This window comes from Paramormyrops kingsleyae, chromosome 1, assembly GCF_048594095.1.
Source record: "Paramormyrops kingsleyae isolate MSU_618 chromosome 1, PKINGS_0.4, whole genome shotgun sequence".
NCBI lineage: Eukaryota > Metazoa > Chordata > Actinopteri > Osteoglossiformes > Mormyridae > Paramormyrops > Paramormyrops kingsleyae.
The window spans coordinates 64,484,594-64,504,373 of record NC_132797.1 but is presented as its reverse complement, the minus strand read 5'-3'; the positions used below and the strand labels follow the sequence as shown (position 1 = coordinate 64,504,373).

Sequence of the window (19,780 nt, the reverse complement as noted above, 5' to 3'; positions counted from 1 at the left end):
CCTGAATGAGACACTTGTTTTTCTGATTTAATAAAAAGGATTTTCTGCTCTGTTTGTGGGTGACTGGATTTTTTTTCCAGTGACGCATTCATTCAATGGATAGATTAACTTGTATCTCAGGATTTGAACTGGAGGTTTCTGTTCTTTATCTAGCAGCATTCACTTAATTATATGACAGGATTTGAGTTACATGGCTATAAAGGCAACTGATCGAGTTTGGAGTGGATTCTGGAGGCACTGAAGTACAACCACCCCCCTAGACATTGTTCATGGGAGTGTTTTAAAAGGGAAGATGTATAATTTGAAGTATTAATGTTCAGTGGGTAGGTAAAACCTACACCTGGTTTATTCTGACAATAGATCTGAGAGATTCCTTGAACTCTACTTATGGTAGGAGTTTGGGGTTTCAGGACTATCCTTCATCTTTTCTCCAGAGCTTTGATTACACAACAGCCAGCAGTGCCAGTCAACCCATTAAGCCACAGGCCTAAGCTGAGCCCATCCAATAAGGCAGTTTCACTTTGTCTCAGATAGGGGGCGTCAGTGTGGAAGCTTCTCTGATACCACATGGGCTTGACTGGCACTGATAACAAGGTAGCAAGATCTACTGGCAGAGTAATCAATGTCCTCAACCAAATGTGCTCCACTGGCAAGAGAGTGGAAGTAGTCATGGGGGATTCTTCCCTGAGTTCCTCTTCTTGCCGCTGATATGACGGTGTGTGGAGGAACCGGCTTGCAAGTTAAAGTTACAATGAAACCTCCTGCTGACTACCATGTTTCTTTTGTGGTCTGTCTAGGAAGCACGTACAAAGTGCATATGAAATGTGGTGGCTGTGAGCTCATCACCACAGGAATTGGACTAAGGACACGTCGTATTCAGCTGTTTTATTTTTAAAATCGGTGATGTTCCTCGAGATTCCTCAGAGAGGGCCTGTAATCATGGAGTGTTACTGAACGGCCTTTTTCTTCTTGATTAATTTCTCAAAGGTTCTGCAGCCCTCCCTCGTGTTAGTCTGGCCCTTCTTCACATACTGTACAGATATGGCTGTAAAATCCCTCTCTGGTGACAGACTGGGAAAATCACCTCAGGAGCTCAGTGATCTAGGTCAAGACCGTCTCCCTCAGCTTGGGGGCCAGAGCTTAAGGGGAAGCTGTGTTGCTGGTCAGAGTCTTTAGTTTTCATTTAGTTCCTGTGCTGCTGAGGTACTCTACCAGAGCTGGTCAAGCCAGTGGCCGACGTAGGCAGAGAGTTTGGGCGCCGACTTGCCGACTGTATGTGGTCCGCGCTACATCAGGGCCGGCCTTGAGTGTTTTGGCACCCTAGGCGAGATTCTGCTGAGCTCTCCAACCTCCCCCTCCCCCACCTCACAGAGCAACAGAAAACAAATTTTGTCAGTTGATTTATATTTAAACATTTACGTAACAAAGGGCATTTCTCAAGAATAGTGAAAAATTAAAAGTATTTTGAATTGTAACGTCCAGAATGCAGAGAGATTTCTTCTGTTTTGCCCCCCCACTTTGCTCTTGGTCTGCTAGGTGATCGCCTATATGACGGGCCAGTCCTGCAGTGAAGATTGCTGGAGGGTGTAAGGAAGTTTGCTATTGGGGGGCACTAGTGGTAAAGCCAGGGCTGCACATAGACTTCAGCCGGCCCTTTACATTACTCTACGTATCATTGTCCTGTCGCTTCATAACACTTGATTATGAGTAGAAAAAGTTTAGCGGTGATACTCCACTGAAAAATCCATTCTTTTGGCTCCATTTAAAAATTTTGCGATCTGCCCTCTGTTTGCTGTAAATCTATTTTGCAGAGAGTCATAAAGCTTTTTCGAACAGCTACAAGGCTCCGAGATATTTCATCTGCGATTCTGATGGACTGGTGTTCTGCGCTGGTCTGGGTATTCTCCAGCGAACCGGTACGACAGCTTGCTTAGATTTAAATTTTAATTACCCGTACTTTTGTCTTGGAGGGACTTCAGATTTAATTCAGGGAATTCAAGTCATGTGTCGCGTTCACACTAGTAATAAGTTAAAGAAATATTAATATGAAATATGAGCAATGTCATAGCAAGCAATTACTAAATCTTCCCCCCCACCTCCTCTACCTCCAACATAATTGGTTTCTAATTAGTTAATTATAGCTGCAGGTAGTTTTCATATGAATGTAACGCTCGGTACAGTGTAATATTATGACACAGAGTGCCAGCATGTCTGCCTACCTGCTAAATCAGGGAGTGGAGAAATATTCACACGAAAGTGCAAGCTGAAATGCACAAGTGTGGAAGAGACGGTGTAACTTTTTATTTTTAAACCAACTTTTTAGTTTGTGAGGCTTTGAAATTTGAGTTGCTTGTAAATCTCACTGAGATGATTCTTGAGCCATACTCTGTCATGGCAAATGCACTTCTCAGAAGCCCAAAATGCAGAGGTGTGGTTACTCTTCGGTGCCAGGACACTGTGCCCCCAGGATCTACTCATCTTCCTGGTGTCACAGCCCCATAGTCAGAAACCCTACCACAGCGTCCCAAATTTTGCCATACTGGGAGATCCCACTTCGTAGACTGAACAAAATTTTGCCGGGTGGCTAAACTAGTAATTTTATTACTTATTTATATGCCTAATCGATAATAAACATTTTTTTTGGGATGGGGGGCTCATTATTTTTAATATATGGCTATGTGCCTACCAAATACTGCACCTTATTCAGACATTACTTATATATTTGACTAAATGCAATGCGAAGCTTTGCCCTAAGATGGCCAAGGCAGCTTCCACAGGTTCCTGCCTTCAGATTCTCTAGTTGAGGTGTGAAACACTAAGATAGAAAAAGGCCTTAAATATCTCTCTGGGGGGGGGGGTTAAAAAGAACAGCCTGGAAGGTGATCTTCTGTGACGTTTTTTTCCTCCATTGAAAGGGAGGCTGTGTTGTTTCTGTTTGTAATTTGTTTATTTCATCCTTCTTTTGAGATTTATCAAGCCGTGTGAAGGACGATGCACAGAATGTGTTGTTCCTCTTGATTTCATTGGTTACCAGGATATCCTTCCTCTTCCCAGTACGTTGCCCTGAGCTGCGAAGGCCATGAGTGAGGTTGCAGCTCAGAAGGGAGATTCACACCCCCTTATTTCTTTAATAACACCATGAACAACGGATTTGACTAAAAGCCACAGAAAGCCCACAAGAGGCTAATTAGCCATTAATGAGTTTTCTTTCTTCTCCATAGATTTTAAAAGCACAACAAAAAGAAAAGAAAAAAACTATTTGCAAATGTTCTGTAATGGACCTGTGTTCAGTATAACTTTGTGAGACTGGGTTGTCAACTGCTTTATAAGTTTCCTTAAATTCGAAGTGAATTTAGATTCTCTATTGTCAGGTTTCTATTCTATCAAATCACAACCCAGTGTCACAAGAATTTGCTCTTTCATGCTGGACTGAATTCTGAAATCTTCAGTCTGTCCTTTTGTTACGTGAAATCTTGTATCACATAAGGCTAAATGTAAAATATTGCGTCTCCTGTAGAAATCCTCATGCTGTGGGCTATAATTAGCAGACATACTTTGAATAAATTTCTAAATTTACTCATTACGCATTTTTTTTAATATTACCCTTAGATTATTCCGATTCAGTGAAGCGTAAACACGGTTAAGCTCATTAAAGTCAAGGTTAACGTGAGCCCATGCAAATGAGTCGCAAGTCGCCCTTGCATCTCGGAAAAACGGCTTTTGAAAGTCCCCTCTCCTCTCCTCTCCCGGGCGCTCCGGCGGCGGCTCTGAAGCGGCGGTCGCCGGGACTCGAAGCGATCCGAACGAGACAGTCAAAGACAAGGACGCGTTTATGCGCTCGCCGGGGAAAAGCGCCACGCGCCGCATTTGCATTTAGCTGCTCGGCTGGCGCTTTGAATCGCAGCGCGCGCAGGTGGATGCCTTGCTGCTGGGATCCGGGTTAAGTGCCTCGCTCAAGGACACCATGGAAAGCCCCCCCCTCCCGGGACATCACTTGGAAACCGTTGAAATCACGTGCTTCACTGCTGCTTTACCTGCCTCCGTTATGGGAATTTACTTAATTGGCAGAAAAACGCCAGCTTTTTCTCCTGCCTGAGTAAGGCCTCCATTTGCTGTTGATTTATTTTAGCTTTTCCTGCAGTTATCTCTGTGGATTATTTCTCCATGGGCACTTCACTCCCTATTAGCACCCACTTCTTATATGTGCAGGATTTTCTGTCCATCTCTTGGTCATATCCGTAATAGTTTTTTTTTTTTTTTTGACTCCCTGGTTTTATGCTTGCAATGTTCATTTAGTTATGCCTGCCAGCTGCTAAATGCTTTTTTTTTTGCAGTTGGCTAAAAGCTGGTTTCCATGGATACCACCTATGACAGTTGGAACTTTCATCCAATAAATCTGCAAGCCCTCAGAATGTCCCAGAAATGTGTATTTTACTCAGGTCACACCTTTAATGCGATTTAGGGAAGGGGGGGGGGTGGGGCATGGTGTCTTAAGAAAGTCATCTTTAGACTAAACGCCGATACAATTCAATTCATTGCATTTGAATATGGATTTTTCTTTAGCATGAGAGTGTGTTTGTGTGTGTGTATAAAATGGGATTATTATGTAATTATTATTCTATTGAATGGCATACGTAATGTCACTGAATGGCCTAAAAAAAAATCAATACTAAGAGGAACACACAGATGTCAGTTTTAAAGGATTATTGATCTGCTAATAATTCATGGTCCATGACATTCTAAAGTAGGTAAAATAACAGGTTAATTAGTTAGTGTTCAATGTCTGTAAACGGGAAGCAGGAGAACCGAATGGCTGTAGGGCAAAGCCGAGACCGTAACCATGGAAATGAAGAGGTAGCGGTGATTTTTAAGGAGTTAATCGTGGCACAATGATGGTGTCTGGAAAGATGATTCCTCTTCTCCTCATCCTTATGCCTTCAAGTCCGGGCACATACAACCTGGAAATCCTCTATGAGCATTACCCACAATGCATTGCACCTGGGAAAGGCAGGCCTACAGAAAAAAAATGAGCATATGTTGTGTGTTTTCCTCTGGTAAGATGACGGACTTGGCTAGTGTGGCGGTACCTCATCTTTGCACCTCCCTCACTGGTGTCCAGCCTGGTGTCTTCTGGGCTATGGAGTCCGAGTAAAGCCATGTGGTGGTCATTTCGGGGATGGGGGGTTAGACCACATATCTGCTACATCCCAGCAGCAGTTAGACCAGATGTCTAATCTTAAGTGCAGAGCTGTAAAAGCAGAGACTAGAGATGGAGGGGGGTGGTTGTTAACAGTGAGTAAATTTTTAATATCATTCATAATAATGGACATAGAATAGAGATGTGATGTCTTACACAGGCTTGGTGAATAATGGATGGGGGAGGCGTGGATGGACAGGAAAGAGCTCTGCTGACCAATCAAAGCAAGGCCATACAGAGAGGGATTAGGGGTGAACCGTAACAAAACACCTCCCTCTTTACCTCTTAATGGAATATAAATAATGACCAAGTGGATTTGGGCATTTGGATCTTGCATGGATCGTCCAAATGCGGGGGGGGGATTCACTTGCAAAAGATGGCGAGTTGAAAGTCCTCCCAAGTAAGGACGACCTCTAATTTTCAGGCATCTTAATGGCATGAATGACGAAGACATGTCAAAGCACACGCCCTTACATGGAACAGACTGCGTGATGTCCCTACATGCCGATGTACCTTGCAGTAAGAAGTGGTGGCCTTGATTCATGTGTGGGGCAACCACAGCCATCCTCGCTGCTTTATTGCCCTCAGTGATACAAGACAAGGAAATGCATTAACGCCACATGGCCGGTGTGATCCGCACATAATTTACAGTGAACATGGTAGGCCGATTTACATCCAAACGCAATGTAAACAGCCTAGTTGGCTATGAAATACTTGTCTCTGTGATGGTATCTCTTGGATACCCTTCCTACACACGCATACCGCTCACCCACGCTCTTCTCCAGCACCAAGGCTTATGGGAAAAGGGTCCCTGAATAAAAACAGATCCCCCCCAGAGTCGGAGTGTATCACAGTCAGGAAAAGGAAAGGAAGAAGGAAAGATGGTATGCTGGGGGGGGGGGGGTCTGGTTTCTGTCATTCTGTTCTGATTCAGTCGTACATGTTAACTAGCAAACTCCTACTGCTGTAAATTACAGAAAATACCCTCCTGGATTTCGGTGTCCATCTTCAGCTAATTTTTTTTTTGAATGTGATTTTTTTCTGTGTTCTGTTTTCAGGCATAATTGTGTTCAAAGCTTGAGTTTGTATTTTTGATTATTAAAATGTGTTGGGGAAGAATGAAATGATTCATTATAACTTTCTGTGTCATTAATGATTTCAAGGCAAGAAGTGCTGGACACTTTTTTTTTTTTCCTTTGTTATTCTCTTGAACATTATTTTTGTCAATAAAAAGGTGCACAAGTAAGGGTTCCTTGGTGTTAAGGCTGATTTATATTTCTGCGTAGAATCTGCGGCGCAGCCTGACATGCACCTGCCCAGAAATGTACACAATGCAGCAATTCAGGCAGCAACCACTGAACCTGGTCGGCTCGGTAGGGTCGCACTTTCTGCGTAAACGCTTTGTTGTTGTTTGTTTCCAACTGGAGGGATTTTTAGTGTAGGACAAGTTATTTAGCTCATTGCTAGCCTGCTGTACTTGTCACAGTTGCAGCTGTTTATGCTGTTAAACGTGGTGGCTTGATTATGATTAGAGAGCGCATACAGAGCTCACGCAAAAGCAGCAGCGGCACAATTTAAATTGATTTTTAAACATTATAGTAGGTAATCTTGGAAAGGAAAGGTCATAAAAACTGTAAAGCTTGCTAAGTTTTGTTTCCTGTAACAGAGTTTTAGCAAGTGTGCTAAGTGTTTTAGCAAAACTTAAGGGCAGCTTTCCACTGCACAAGGGACCATGTGTTTGGTACGATACTTTCCCTTTTCTATTGACTTCCAGTTGAGTACCAGAACCAAAAGTTGTAGTACCCAAAGTACCAAAGCAGCTGGGATGATTTTTTGGCATTTAAGTACTTGGAGGTGGGATTGCAAACATGTTGATTATTGATTAGTTATGCAAAAATCCTGCCTCTGAAACACAATCCAACCACTATCTGAGGTAAAAAAAAAAAAAAAACTGATTATGATGGTTGCATGGACGAACGAAGAGGCACAAACTTTAATTGTGATCTGGTCGGAAGAACCAGAAGAAGATCTGGATGGCATAACAAGAGAAAAGTATTTGTTATACTAGGGCTGCACGATATTGGAAAAAAATTAAATATCGTGTTGTGATTTTGTTATTGGGAATATTTATGAAGCAAAAAAGCAGCTAAAAATAAATACATTTCTCCAAAACCCCATTTTGTAGTGATTTAGAAAGAATGAACATGAATGATTGTCTTGGAAAACTCATGCAAAAGCAGCGGAGGTAAATTTTAAGTAGATTTTTTTTTAAACTTATACTACATAATCTTGAATTGCACAATCACTGAATTGCAATACTTGCTAAATTTTGTTTCCTGTGACAAAGTAAAATTGTTTTAGTGAAATTTAAAACCCTCATGCTACAATGTCTGGAGAGTATTAAGGTATCAGCCTGATCTCAACCCAGCTGACTTTCGTGTTCCTTGCGATGTGAGAAATATGTTGAAACGTGTGATATTGGTATTAATATCACACATCGCCAAGTCCAAGGTACTGTAGCCCTTTTTTGAATTCAATACAAAATACCTGCCTCACACTGTGATGTCATTCGAAGCTGGTACCAATTTTTCTCCATCGGAAAACCAACACCTTGAAGTACTGTTAGTAATTTACAATACCTGGTACGATGGAAAAGCTCTCTTAAACCCATTGTGCTCAGGCAAGTAGCATTTTGGCAGTGTAATTGCAGAGCAATATAGACACACCAGTGCACGAGTATATATGCTTACAACGGCATAAGCGCTGCATAGGCTCGATGCAGAACTATAAAGCAGCTTTTATGAACTTCAGCCCTGGGCCTGTGTTTGTGCTGATTAAGAATCCAGGCACCAGGCTAATGGTCGAGTTTGCACTGACCCAGCAGAGTGACCCTGTTAAACTGGTCATGAGCCCCTGGCTGAGCCAATCAATATCCACCAAAATGTTCCAAACCCGTCTGAAGGGTGTCGTGCTGGGTGCAGATTTCGATTGAACTCCACCGGCAGCCTGAAATTAATACCAGCAGCCTTAAAAATCTACATAGTAGCATCTTAAATAAATGCTGATTTTTTATGTGTCAGTGTTTACATGTTTTTGCAAGATATTGGAAGTTTTTGAGTATTTAGAGCACCAATCACGTAGTGGATCAAACCCAAGCTCTTATTCGAGCCCAACAGCCAAGTTCCAGGGCCAAACCTTGAGATGGAATGTTCCGGGTCCTTCCCTCAGCCAGAGTATTGGGGCTACCATCTTTCCCTTTTCTTCCCCTTTGCCTCGTAATGGATCCGTTCTGATTTTCCATGATAACTGGTCTACCTTTTTTAAGAGTTGTTTCGCTACTTATCTTTTTGTCGGTCTGGTGGTAGTAGCCGGAAGATAAACTCAAGAAAGATTAGTATAATCATGTCAGGTGCTAATGGGGCCTTGGCACGGTTACCAAGGATAAGATACGAGTCACGCTTGATTGGATTAGTGCTTTATCGCCCTCCCCTGCCTTATTCTCCATATGTATAATCCTCTTTAGAACTTCCTAAAGGCTACTGTTCACATCCGCCGGCTGTCTCTGTGCGCACGTATGTGTGTGTGTGTGTGTGTGTGTGTGTTTTCATGAGGTTTTAGCATGAGCAGATTATAGTATCAGTGCCAAGTGTACCAGAATCCTATGGCTGACCTCTCCAGGCTCTTGTCTTCTGGCTGAGGTAAGCGGATTGTGGGGCGCATGGGAACCAGAGGCCAGCAAAGACTGCCGTTCACCTAGAGTGGACTGCAGTACCGTGCAGAGCTCTATCCTACAAAAAGGACGTGTGTAGTTAGGGACTGAGAGGGATGGTTTCTGTGTCTGCCTGTAATCTTGTTTTTATGCCTTTTGGTTGATGTATATCGGTTGGTGAGTTGAGCTCCTTTCCTCCATTTCCTTCATTTCAGCTCTTTCAAAAACATCCTGCCAAACTGAGATGCGGATGCAAGTCACACTGTTATAACGTCATTCTCTGCAAAGGGGGATATTTGCATGTTTTACGGTCGGATCTGATTCATGTTGAATCAGAGCACTGTGTCACGGTTGTGGCCAGAATGGGCGGCAGTGTGTGGCTCAGTGGATTAGGCTTCTGTGTCTGTAATCAGATGGTCACTGGTTCAAATTCCATGCTCCTCAAAGTGGCTACATCTCTGTTAGCCCTTTGAGCACAGTCCTTACCCCCCCCCCCCCAAAAAAAAAATACTTCGGGATGGATGACTAACCCTGCACTCAGACCCAAAGTTTCAAATTCACCGTCTTAAACAAGGAGACAATCATAAGATGTGTGGGGAAAAAACATTTTGAATGTACCTCTATTCCAGTAACTTATATTAAATGTAATATAAGTGCATGATGAAGTCTTTGGTGTCACTATGAGGAATTCGGGGTCTGGGGAATTTGGATTATTTTCAGTGTCCATCATTTCACGCTGTTCCAAGACCAGAATCCGCCTCCTGCTTCCAGGATGGCACATCTCTCGGGTAAAGGAACCCACCTCTGCCTCAGAGACGTGGGAGCTCACTGATATTGTAGTCCGTCAGTAGAACTACAGGCCCTTCATGCAGTCGAGAGACAAACCTGCCTTTTAAGTCTTTCCAAGCTTGTTAAATAGCGCTGGGGGCAGTTCACCAGTCTGTCGGTGAGAGCTGTCACGTGCAAGAGGCCCTTTCACAGGCTGCTGAAGCTGGCGGTGGCAGCAGAAGGGGAATGAAAGCTCAGGAGGAGTGTCCCTGGACGTTTTTGCCGGTTTTTATGGACAAATGAGAGGTCTGCCCAGCATAAAAAGGACCGGCGTGACATTCACAGTTTTCTGTGAGAGAGGAGAGCGGTACCATCATGGTGGGGGCGTGATTAAAATCCCCTCCCCCCTCCACCCCCGCAGCGCAGGCACTGTTAAGACCTATTTCAGAGCCTCTGGCCTTCCTCATGTGTTGGTCCCTCTGAAAGGCTGTAATTGTTCTCACATTCGTTGGGTTGGTCGGTACTCTTACGGCCATGTGTTGCTTAGCGCCTGTTTAAATTGCACAGAGTGCAGCGAGAAGTGAGACATCAGGTCGCCCAACAGGGGAGGGGGGTCAGTCAGCGGGTGGGTCGAGCTGATTGGATGGCCTTTGGGCCTTTGGAGCAAACTGATTGGTTCCAGGTTGCTCTCTTCCTTAAGATAACATACTGTCATGGAGTCCTAAACCTTAGTCGGGGATGTGCTCAAGACCTCTCCTGTGACTGTGACCATCAATGACTAGCCCTCCCTTCCCTCCCATTATTTCTGAGAGCAACAGAGATATAAGACCATGGGGGCATGCAGACTGTGTGCATATCAGCATTCCTCAGCTTGGTTAGGGGTGCAGCAGATGGAGGTTACTAGCTGTTGTGTCTCCCACTCACTCTTTCATCTCTGTCTCTCTCTTTGTAACAAAACCTGTGATTTTTGTGCTCACAGCTTTTACTGCTTCCTGTTTGTGTAGCTTGTTATATGGCAGGCGGTTCATGAAATGGTTTCCAGGTGAGTGTCCTGTAAAAAGCAGAGCCTCTCTGTTTCTATCCCTTGTTTTGAAAAATGCTGCAGTTTTGCAGTACTGTGTTCGTGTGTGTGTGTGTGTGTGTGTGTGTGTGTGTGTGTGTGTGTGTGTTTGTTTGTGTGGATTATGTTTATATTACCCCCACAATGTGATAAAAACCCTGTCATTTTGACGCTGTGGGGACCATTTTTCAGGTCCCCACAATGCTCTGTGAATACAATCAAAAAACTAAAAATGCAAAAAGTCTCGTAATTTGTTTGGTTACTTATGGTTAAGGTTAGGGCTGGGTAGGGGTTAAGATCATTATGTTGTTTTCCCCATAGAAAGGAATGGAAAGTCCCCACAAAGATATTATTACAAACCTGTGTGTGTGTGTGTGGCGTGCGCGCGCATGCATGTCTTTCTACCTTTATGGGAATACTCCCACAAAACAAATACCTTTTCATCTCCTTTTTTGGCAATAAAAGCCAAATCTTTTGTTTGTGGTTAATTTTCTCTTTCTTTCTCGGTGGTGTGAGTTTGGGGGATAGGCCATTACTGTAAAACGGCGTACTGGTAATCAAAGGGGAGACCCTGTGATTGTAGCATGTGTCTGTATCTGTCTTTCTCTGTAGCCATTTGCTTTGGTCTTGCTCTGGCTCCAGCTTCTCAAGCAGCACCTGTTCCCCCTCCTGCCGCTGTCCATTCGCCCGGAACAGCTGTACATTTGTCCCTGCTTCCCCTGTAAGACCCAGTTCCCTTTAGCCTTTGTTAGCCTGACGCCTGCCTTCCTCATTGTGATCAATGGTGTTGCCATCTGTCGTCCGGCGATACTTCTGCCCACGTTTGTTTGACTGCAGGTGTTCTTAACATTGACGCGCGTTCCAGACGAACCGTGCCCACCCAGGTTTCGTTCGGGCGGCATGATGCTCGCAGTGTGCTGGAGGTGAAATCATTAGGTTAAGAAGCTTATGCGTGGTTCTGGAGTATAAGCCCGTTTCAGGCACAGTGGTTGACAATGCTGAAGGACTCTGTCACGGTTAATGACTCTAAAGGACTTTGTAAATGGCTTCTAATGGTCTTCGGCAGCCAAAGTCTTTCCCTGGGTGAGAGTCTTGTGAGAGAGCAGGGCAGGGCTGCCTTGCTGGGGTTTGTAGCCCTAAGCCCATTAACCGTACTCTGACACTCCCTGTGTCGTCCTGGTTGAACTCTTTAATTTCAGTTGTACTTTGAGTGGGGGCTGTTGGGAAATAACCTTTCAGCAGCTGCGTTGTCCCTGTGAGGACAACCGTGTGTGTGTGTGGTGTTCAGACGGCGTTCAGTGTCCGGTTCTGTAGTCCGATTTGGGTGCTAGGTTTGATTCTAACGTTTACTAAGATGACCTAGAATGGCGTCGACTTGGGTGCTGGGGTGCCAGGGCTAGAGTGGACGGGGGGAGGTGGTGTATGTTAGTCAACATGGACTTGTGCTTGAGGGATTGATTTTAATTAAGTAAAAGATGAATTTATTAAAGTTATCAAGGGCAAACAAACAGCTGTGGTGTTAATTTGGAGGGGATGCGCCAGTGCAGTGATGTCAGTGAGAAGGACCCGTCCCCCCCCCCCCCCCTCATCCCCTCTCCCTCTCGGCTGCTACATCCCAGAGTTGGACAGGGGTCTGTCTCCTGCATCTCCTCATTGTTTCCTTTGAAGCTGACATCCAGGGGCTGGAAGACGTGTATGTTGTGGGGGGGGGTTGCTCTACTGTGTGTCCGTGTGTGTGTGTGTTTGCTGCAACTGGGCCAGCATTATAAAGCATGCCAGCTGAGAGGGGGGTGTCACTTCCATAATAGGATGGCATAAAATGAGAAGTGGGGGCTGTGTAAAAAAAAAAAAAAAACACAGGCACAAAGATGCCCCAGGGCTCAGCTGCTGCCCCCCCACCCCCATCCTGTCCCACTGCGTTGTGTCACATTAGCTCCCTCCTTGATTTCCACAGAAGTGTGGCTCCTTCATTAATAAAACAGACGGGTGCTGGGCGCGGTCAGGCCCCCGGCACCCGGAGGATCTGGCTGAATAGAGATTCACACGTGCAGATGCTGTAACTCATCCATACTTAATGTTACTCTCTTCATTTTCCTTCTGCCACCAGAGGCGTACTGGTAATCTTTTGTAGCGCCTCCTGTCGTTCAAGTGACACGGTTTCTGGGGCTATTTCTGGCCGTCATCATCGAGGCCCACGTTATGAAAACGCTCCCTATGAAAACTTGTGCCTTATTTCCACCAGCATGGAGCCGGTGCTGGTGCCAGTGCTAGGCTGGTTCTCAGTTCTTTTGAGAACCTGCCCGTGTTTCCACCAGTTTCAAAAAAGAATGGAACGGAAATGTTATGTAGGCGGAAGTGAGAGTAAAGTAATAGTTGGTACACATTCCATTTTTTGGATTTATTTTGATCTATTTTGGATTTTAAGTTCTTCTAAGCTGCTGGACCGAAAAAAGAGTTTCAGAGTATGACTTGTTGCGCCCTGACTCTGTTGTCGGTGTCTTCATAAAGGCTCCTCCATCTCTGTGTGTTACTTTATTCTTATTCGCTGTTTTACCACCGTCCTTTTAAGGAAAGAGTCTGCTAATAATTGAACTTTGCTGTCCACCTCTTTGCCACTCGAGCGCCACAATATTTTAATAATTGACCTGCAACATGTTTATAATTCATTATTAAACCTGGTTAGCAGATCGATCTTTTGTTTTCTGCAGAATAAAAAAAGAGATGTAACGTTATTCAAAACTATTTTGGTCACGGACTGTTTTCTCGGTATGCTGAAGGTTTGGACGTGATAGCCCATCTCACGTTCCCTGATGCAACGTTACCAAATTCAGAGACCAGGTTTTCTGTGGTGCCATGCTGGAGCCATTTTTCCTGACCCAGGGAAGTTTTTTTGTGGTAGAAACTGGCAGAACCAGTTCAGGATTGGTGGAAATGAGGCATATGACTTTGGAAGTGGATCTGATATACAGATCCACGTTTCAATACCAGAATTCCTTGCTCCTACTCAGGTGCTTTAAAGTATGTGCAGTATGTGCAGAGTTGAATAAATGAATGTGGGTCAAACTGGTGCTTCAGTGGGATGTTTCCCAGACATTTTGGTAAAACTAAATAACTGTGAGGCAATTTTTAATTCCATATTGGGTCAGTAGACCCATTTCCTGTATAACCTGATGAACCTTCTGGGTTCTGTTTAGTTTTGAATAAATAGTATGGTTATCTAAGAAACAAAACAGGTCCTGGAGATCAGTGGGCCACCCACTGACTCACTGTATGAACCTAACCAATGCCAGACAGTGTGGTTTGTAATCACAGAGTTTAAGAAAAGCAGGGTGATCATCTAAAAATGCATATTAACCATGTGTATTTATATATTTTCAGATTGTTTTTGAATTTCTTTAGGGAAGATGTTGCTGTCAGGGAAACAGGCATCAATACTTGATATGGATGTGTGGAGACCTCTGAAGCAGGGTGTTAGGGGCCTTCATGCTGCCTCGATGGGGACAAGAAGCTGCTATGACCGAGAGACAGGTGCTATACTGGTGTGTGGCTCAGCAGGTTAGAGTGCTGTGCCTGTGATCAGAAGGTTGCAGTAGTTTCAATTTTGGGACACCCCCCCCCCAATGCTCCAGGGACTGACTGACCCTGCTTTCTCATTTGTATGTCGCTTTGGATAAGAGTATCTGTTAAATAAATAAAATGTAAATGCTGCTGGATGTATGCCACACTGTACCAAAGACTGCATAAACACTTGATCCCAAGTTAATGAAGTGGATCCGTTTACTTTGGAGAACACAGAAAACAGGCAGCTAACTAGACGCCTAAGAGCGATTCTACCAGGGTTAATGGGCTAACTTGTTACATATGGTAATAAATTCCTTTTCATGGTACAGGAACTACCATATCTATTTATGTAGGTTCCTATATCTGACATTTATACAGGTTTTGCAGTTTTTTTTTCCCTTCCAAATGCTACAATTATGTAATGTGACCTTATTAATACTGCATTGGTTTTGTGTTGTCTGGACAAGGAGTTTCACTGTGTGTTTTGCGGAAGTGCGCTTTGATGGTGAGAGCGTTCACACTTCGTCACTTCGGGAGGGATTCAAAACAAACGCCGCTCATCTGGCCACCAGCCGAAAGACGGCCGGTCTGTGATGGTCCTCCCTAGCTGTGTGCTGAAACACGCCATCCCATATGGCTTTGGTAGGGCAGCTAAAGTAACGAGGCTCTTTGACTGGCCGCTGAGGGAGGGTGCCTTTACACACACCTGTCCATAAATCTTAAGTCTTTTTTTATTTTTATTTTTATAAATGTCTTGCCTGTCACGACCCACCAGACTATAAACCTTAAAAAAAACCCTGAATATCACCATGGAAATGTTGCAGTAAGATACGGTGATGTGAGGTGATTTCCTGTGTGTGAAGGACCCCCATACTGAGATGCCAAAAATTCTTTCTCTGATGCAGTGAATTATTATTTCAGCGAGTCTGCATTAAACAAAGCATGTGAATAAAGAGCAGCCACATGTAATTAAAAATTTGGAAGATTTAAGCAGCTAAAGTTAAATTTACTAAATATTTTAAACCAAATCCGTCTAATTCCACTAAGTAGACAAAAAATTAAAAAAAATGTTCTTATTGTATTCATTATATCCACCTCATAAAAACATTTGAATTGTCATTAAAAACATTAATAAATTAAGTACATCTCTGTTTAACCTGTGGCAATATATAAATAGTGTTAAACTGAGAGAGCGAGCTGTAGGTAATTTTAAAATAATTTAACCTGAAATATCTCAAAATGACCAGATTTCAAAGTTTTCATGTATTTGAAGAATTCAGTCTTATGAAATGACTTTCAAATAAATAATTTACAAATAAATTCTTTAGGATGTATGGAAGGATAGTTCCAGAAGTATCTAAAAAATTAAAAAAAAAGTCAGTACGTATACATGCACACTAAGGAAATCAAATTATTCTGTTAGTCCGGCTAAAACCGGACTTTTAAAGTATATGTAAGTATGTTAGTTCGACTGAGATCGTATGAAATTGAATTTCTCAGTCGGACTAAGACACCCAGATAATGCGACTGGGAGTCGATGTAAACATTCAGTCAGACTCAAAACAGGCCTCGGTGCTCTGCACATGCTCCCCCCCCCGGCTTTGACCGTGAACCGTGAAGTAACAGAAGAAGCCTGGAGTATAGCAGAGGACATACAGCATGTACAAGATGTAAATCGCTGTAAATCTGTCCAATTCACAACTCAACTAAATGGTGTGTTTCCACCGAACCAGATACCGTACTTTTGATACTTCAAGAAGGTACTAAAACTATGGAACTGCAAGGTGTTGGTTTTCCACTGGTGTAAAAACTGGTACTAGCACCAAATGACATCACAACGCAAGGCTGCATACTTTGTACTGAATTTGAAAAATGGCTGTAGTACGATTGGATGACGTGCAATATTAATACCAACATCTAATTCTTACATTGCTAAGCATAGTCAGCTAGATTAAAATCAGGTTTTTTCTTTCCTTCAGTTTGGTATGGTTATTAAAGGGCAGGGAGTTTAAATCTCACTAAAACATTTTTAATGTCATTGGGGAAAAAACCTAGCAAGTTTAGCAGTTTTAATGATTATTCATTTTCAAGATCTATATGTAGTATATGTTTAAATATCAGATTAAAGTTTCTCCTCTCCTAGATGGGTTCGTGATAAATTTAACTCCTTTTTTGTTTCATAAATACCCCAATATTTATTACAACAAATCACATTGCAGTATTTAAAAAATTCCAATACTGTGCTGTCATAGTATATTTTACAAACTATTTCTTGTTTGCTTTCTTCTGACCAGATCGTAATTAAAGTTTGTGTCACTTCATTTGTCTACATCCATGTGACATAATAGGTCAACCAGGAAAAGTCCAGTACTAACAAGCTGAAATAATACATCTATTGTAGCGGATTCCCCTCCCGTGCATGAATAATGGGACTAGGACAGTAGTCCATTTATATAGTGTAGTCGAGTTATAACTGTAGCTCGACTAAGCATGTAAACGCAGTGAGTGAATGGAAGTTGAGTGTGAAATCTCAATACTTCTCATGATTTAAAATTAACACGTAAAAGCTTTTTTTTTGTTGTTTGAAGTTCATTTAATCCTTTAATTAAGCCATATATATCTTTTTTAACAATCTCTTTTTTAGACATAGTACAGGAATACAAATATATAGAGAGATTCGTAAATGACAGTTTACAGTGGATTACACTGTATTTCATTTGATCAAACATAAGGCAGAACAAAGCATTTAAGGCAGCTTGACTTGTCAGGAATTCATTTCGTTCCTATGCTGTCGTCAACGCGCCTGGCTCGATACTTCAGCGTGAAAAGAGAAGCAACTAATAAGAGTCAGAGCCTTGGAAGGCAGACAAAGCAGAGCATCTCCCGCCAGTCAGTAGACAATACTTCACCTTGGGTGGTGAACCAGGAACCGAGTTAGTTATACTTCAAAATAATGCATTGAGGAACATGAAGCCAGGATCCCCATTCGAAGGGAGGGCCTTCTGCTCTGATGCATCCTAAAAATCTTATCGTGATATTGTTCTAGCAGTCATGAGAGTAGCAATTAGAAATTAGATTTGCGCATTGCATTATGGTTGAAAAACAGATTGGTCTAATGGTCCCTAGTCCAGTTTCCGAGAGGGATCTCCTTTTATATACCCTTGAGAAAGGTACTTGGATCACTCAAGTTGTATAAACTGTTAAAAGCATATTGCAAGTGTTGTTGTACTAATAATAGTAGTTCAACCAATGCTGGAGCTTATCCCAGGCAGTACTGAGCCAAAGGCAGGGGGATATCCAGGATGGGAAGCCAGTCTACCACAAGACGTCAGTGTTACATTTAAGCTCTTAGCTGTTAATTTGCTTTTTGCTTATGGAGTACTGTACTCTACCTGTTTAATCAAGGTGTGAATTAAAGAAACATCTCTTCCCTCCAGGTTCTGCCTCAGGCAAACGGGTGGTGACCGTGCAGAGTGGCCCACTGGTGCGTACCGAGGGCTCCCATGTCACCATCTGGTGCAATGTGACGGGCCACAAGGAGGGCGTGGAGCAGGACTTTGAGTGGTCCATGTACCTGCCCTCGGCCCCTGAACGGGAGATCCGCATCGTCAGCACCAGCCAGTCCAACTACGCCTACGCCGTCTACGCCCAGCGCGTCAACAACAAGGAGATCTACGTGGAGCGCCTGGGCAAGGATGCCGCCCTGCTGCATATCACCAAGCTGGAGACCCGAGATCAGGGCCAGTTCGAGTGCTACACCCCCAACACCGATGGCGAGTACCTGGGCTCCTACAGCGCCAAGACCAACCTCACCGGTAAGCCTCCCCTCAACCAGCCACAATGGCCATTATGGGCTAGATTCCTCCATACATGGTTACCGGGTTACCTAGGAACGCAAAAATACTGAAGTGCTATCTTACTGAGCTTCTCCTTATCCAGCCACAGTGACCGTTAGAATGGGCTGGCTTTCTCCATGCATGGTTACCTAGGAACACAAGAGTAATTAGGCTCTACATCAGGGTTAGGCAACCCTGATCTTGGAATGCCGGTATCCAACAGGTTTTCCATCATATTTGTTGTCTGATGAACTTCACCTGATGTCAGGCAGATAGTAACTCATCAGGTAGGATAAAAAAAACCTACTGGATACCGGCACTCCAGGATCAGGATACCGGCACTCCAGGATCAGGATACCGGCACTCCAGGATCAGGATACTGGCACTCCAGGATCAGGATACCTACCCCTTGCTCAACGTTAGTCTCACCTCAACCAGACTTAAGCCACAACAGCCGTCATGACAACCAGTAAATGCTTCCATCATAGCAATCCTAGTGTGTTATCTGTGAGACTTACAGTATTCTCACCCCACAATCACGGCAGCACATGCTGATAGACCCTCACAGCCTGGTGTGACATGACTGCGATCATCTTCTCCTTTTTCCCTATTTTTTCCCCCCAAATGTGTGTTTGCTTTAATTGCTTTAATTTGCACAGACCTTCAGCGACCTGTGTGCGCTTGCTGGATTAATCTGTGCTTAGTGCTTAGCCGAGTTACTTTAAGGCTGAGTTTGATGTAATCGTTCTTTTTTTGTCACAGGTCAATTACCATGCCTTTTTTAGACATTTTGAGTGATCTTTGATGGATGTAGTGTGCAATTGCTACACTTCGGGCCGGAACTGTAGAGGAGTACTCGTGTGAAGTGGCTGTGTACCATTTTATCTGCAAAATGAGAAAATGTGTGTAGAATTAGCCCCTTATTTTCATCTGTGCCTGGCCGCTGTGTGGAAAGGTCCAGCTGAGAGTGACGAAGAGCTCGCTGACAGGCTGCGTTAATAACCTTTTAACCTGTTTACCCACAGCCCTCCACAGCAGGTTATGTTACCAACTACCGCCCCCAACCCGAGTTACATGGTACTTCTGCACCTGCTCCTCAGTGAACAGCTGAAAGAGGAAACACTCTGTGCAGCAAATGGCTAGAAAATGTGGATGAAGGCTTTAAAATAAACAAGGTTCATTCTGTGGCTGGAAACAGAACAGGTTTTTTTGTTTCCCCTAACACAATACACCATTCATTTATGACACAGGTAATCCTCTTATGGTCAAGTGTGCTGTTTGGGTTGATAAGCTGACCGGACTGGACGGTCTACTTTTAAAGTGTACTAATTGTGACTTTCCTGGCTTTCATGGTTTAATGTACTCCACAGTAAAGTATGCTTCTGTGTGTGATGTGTGTTACCATGTGAGGAAAGAGCGGTTCCAGCCCAGATCTTTCTCCAGGTTTGGAAAACTAGGCACGGTCTGTGGGGCGATTAATGTGATGAATACAGTCTGATGCTAATGGCACCAGCCTACAGGGTGGGCTAAGTAGGACAGTCAATGATGGAATACTGTTTCTTTAGTTGTATCCTTTCTGTCTTGCTAAAGCATGATGGACTACTCTATTACAAACATTGCACCTTTCTTATATATGTGTACACCAATCA

The 19,780-nt window shown here is 43.5% G+C and overlaps 1 protein-coding gene across 4 annotated transcripts in view; it reads left to right on the top strand.

Moving 5' to 3' along the window:
* The window catches only part of LOC111856128 (immunoglobulin superfamily member 3-like), a 90,006-nt gene that overhangs the window by 17,951 nt on the left and 52,275 nt on the right, over positions 1-19,780 (top strand). For all 4 annotated transcript variants that reach the window (XM_023835845.2, XM_023835855.2, XM_023835829.2 and 1 more), the window contains exon 3: positions 17,733-18,110. In XM_023835845.2, coding sequence (XP_023691613.2) covers positions 17,733-18,110 — 378 coding nt within the window. The remainder of the gene's footprint in view (positions 1-17,732; positions 18,111-19,780) is intronic.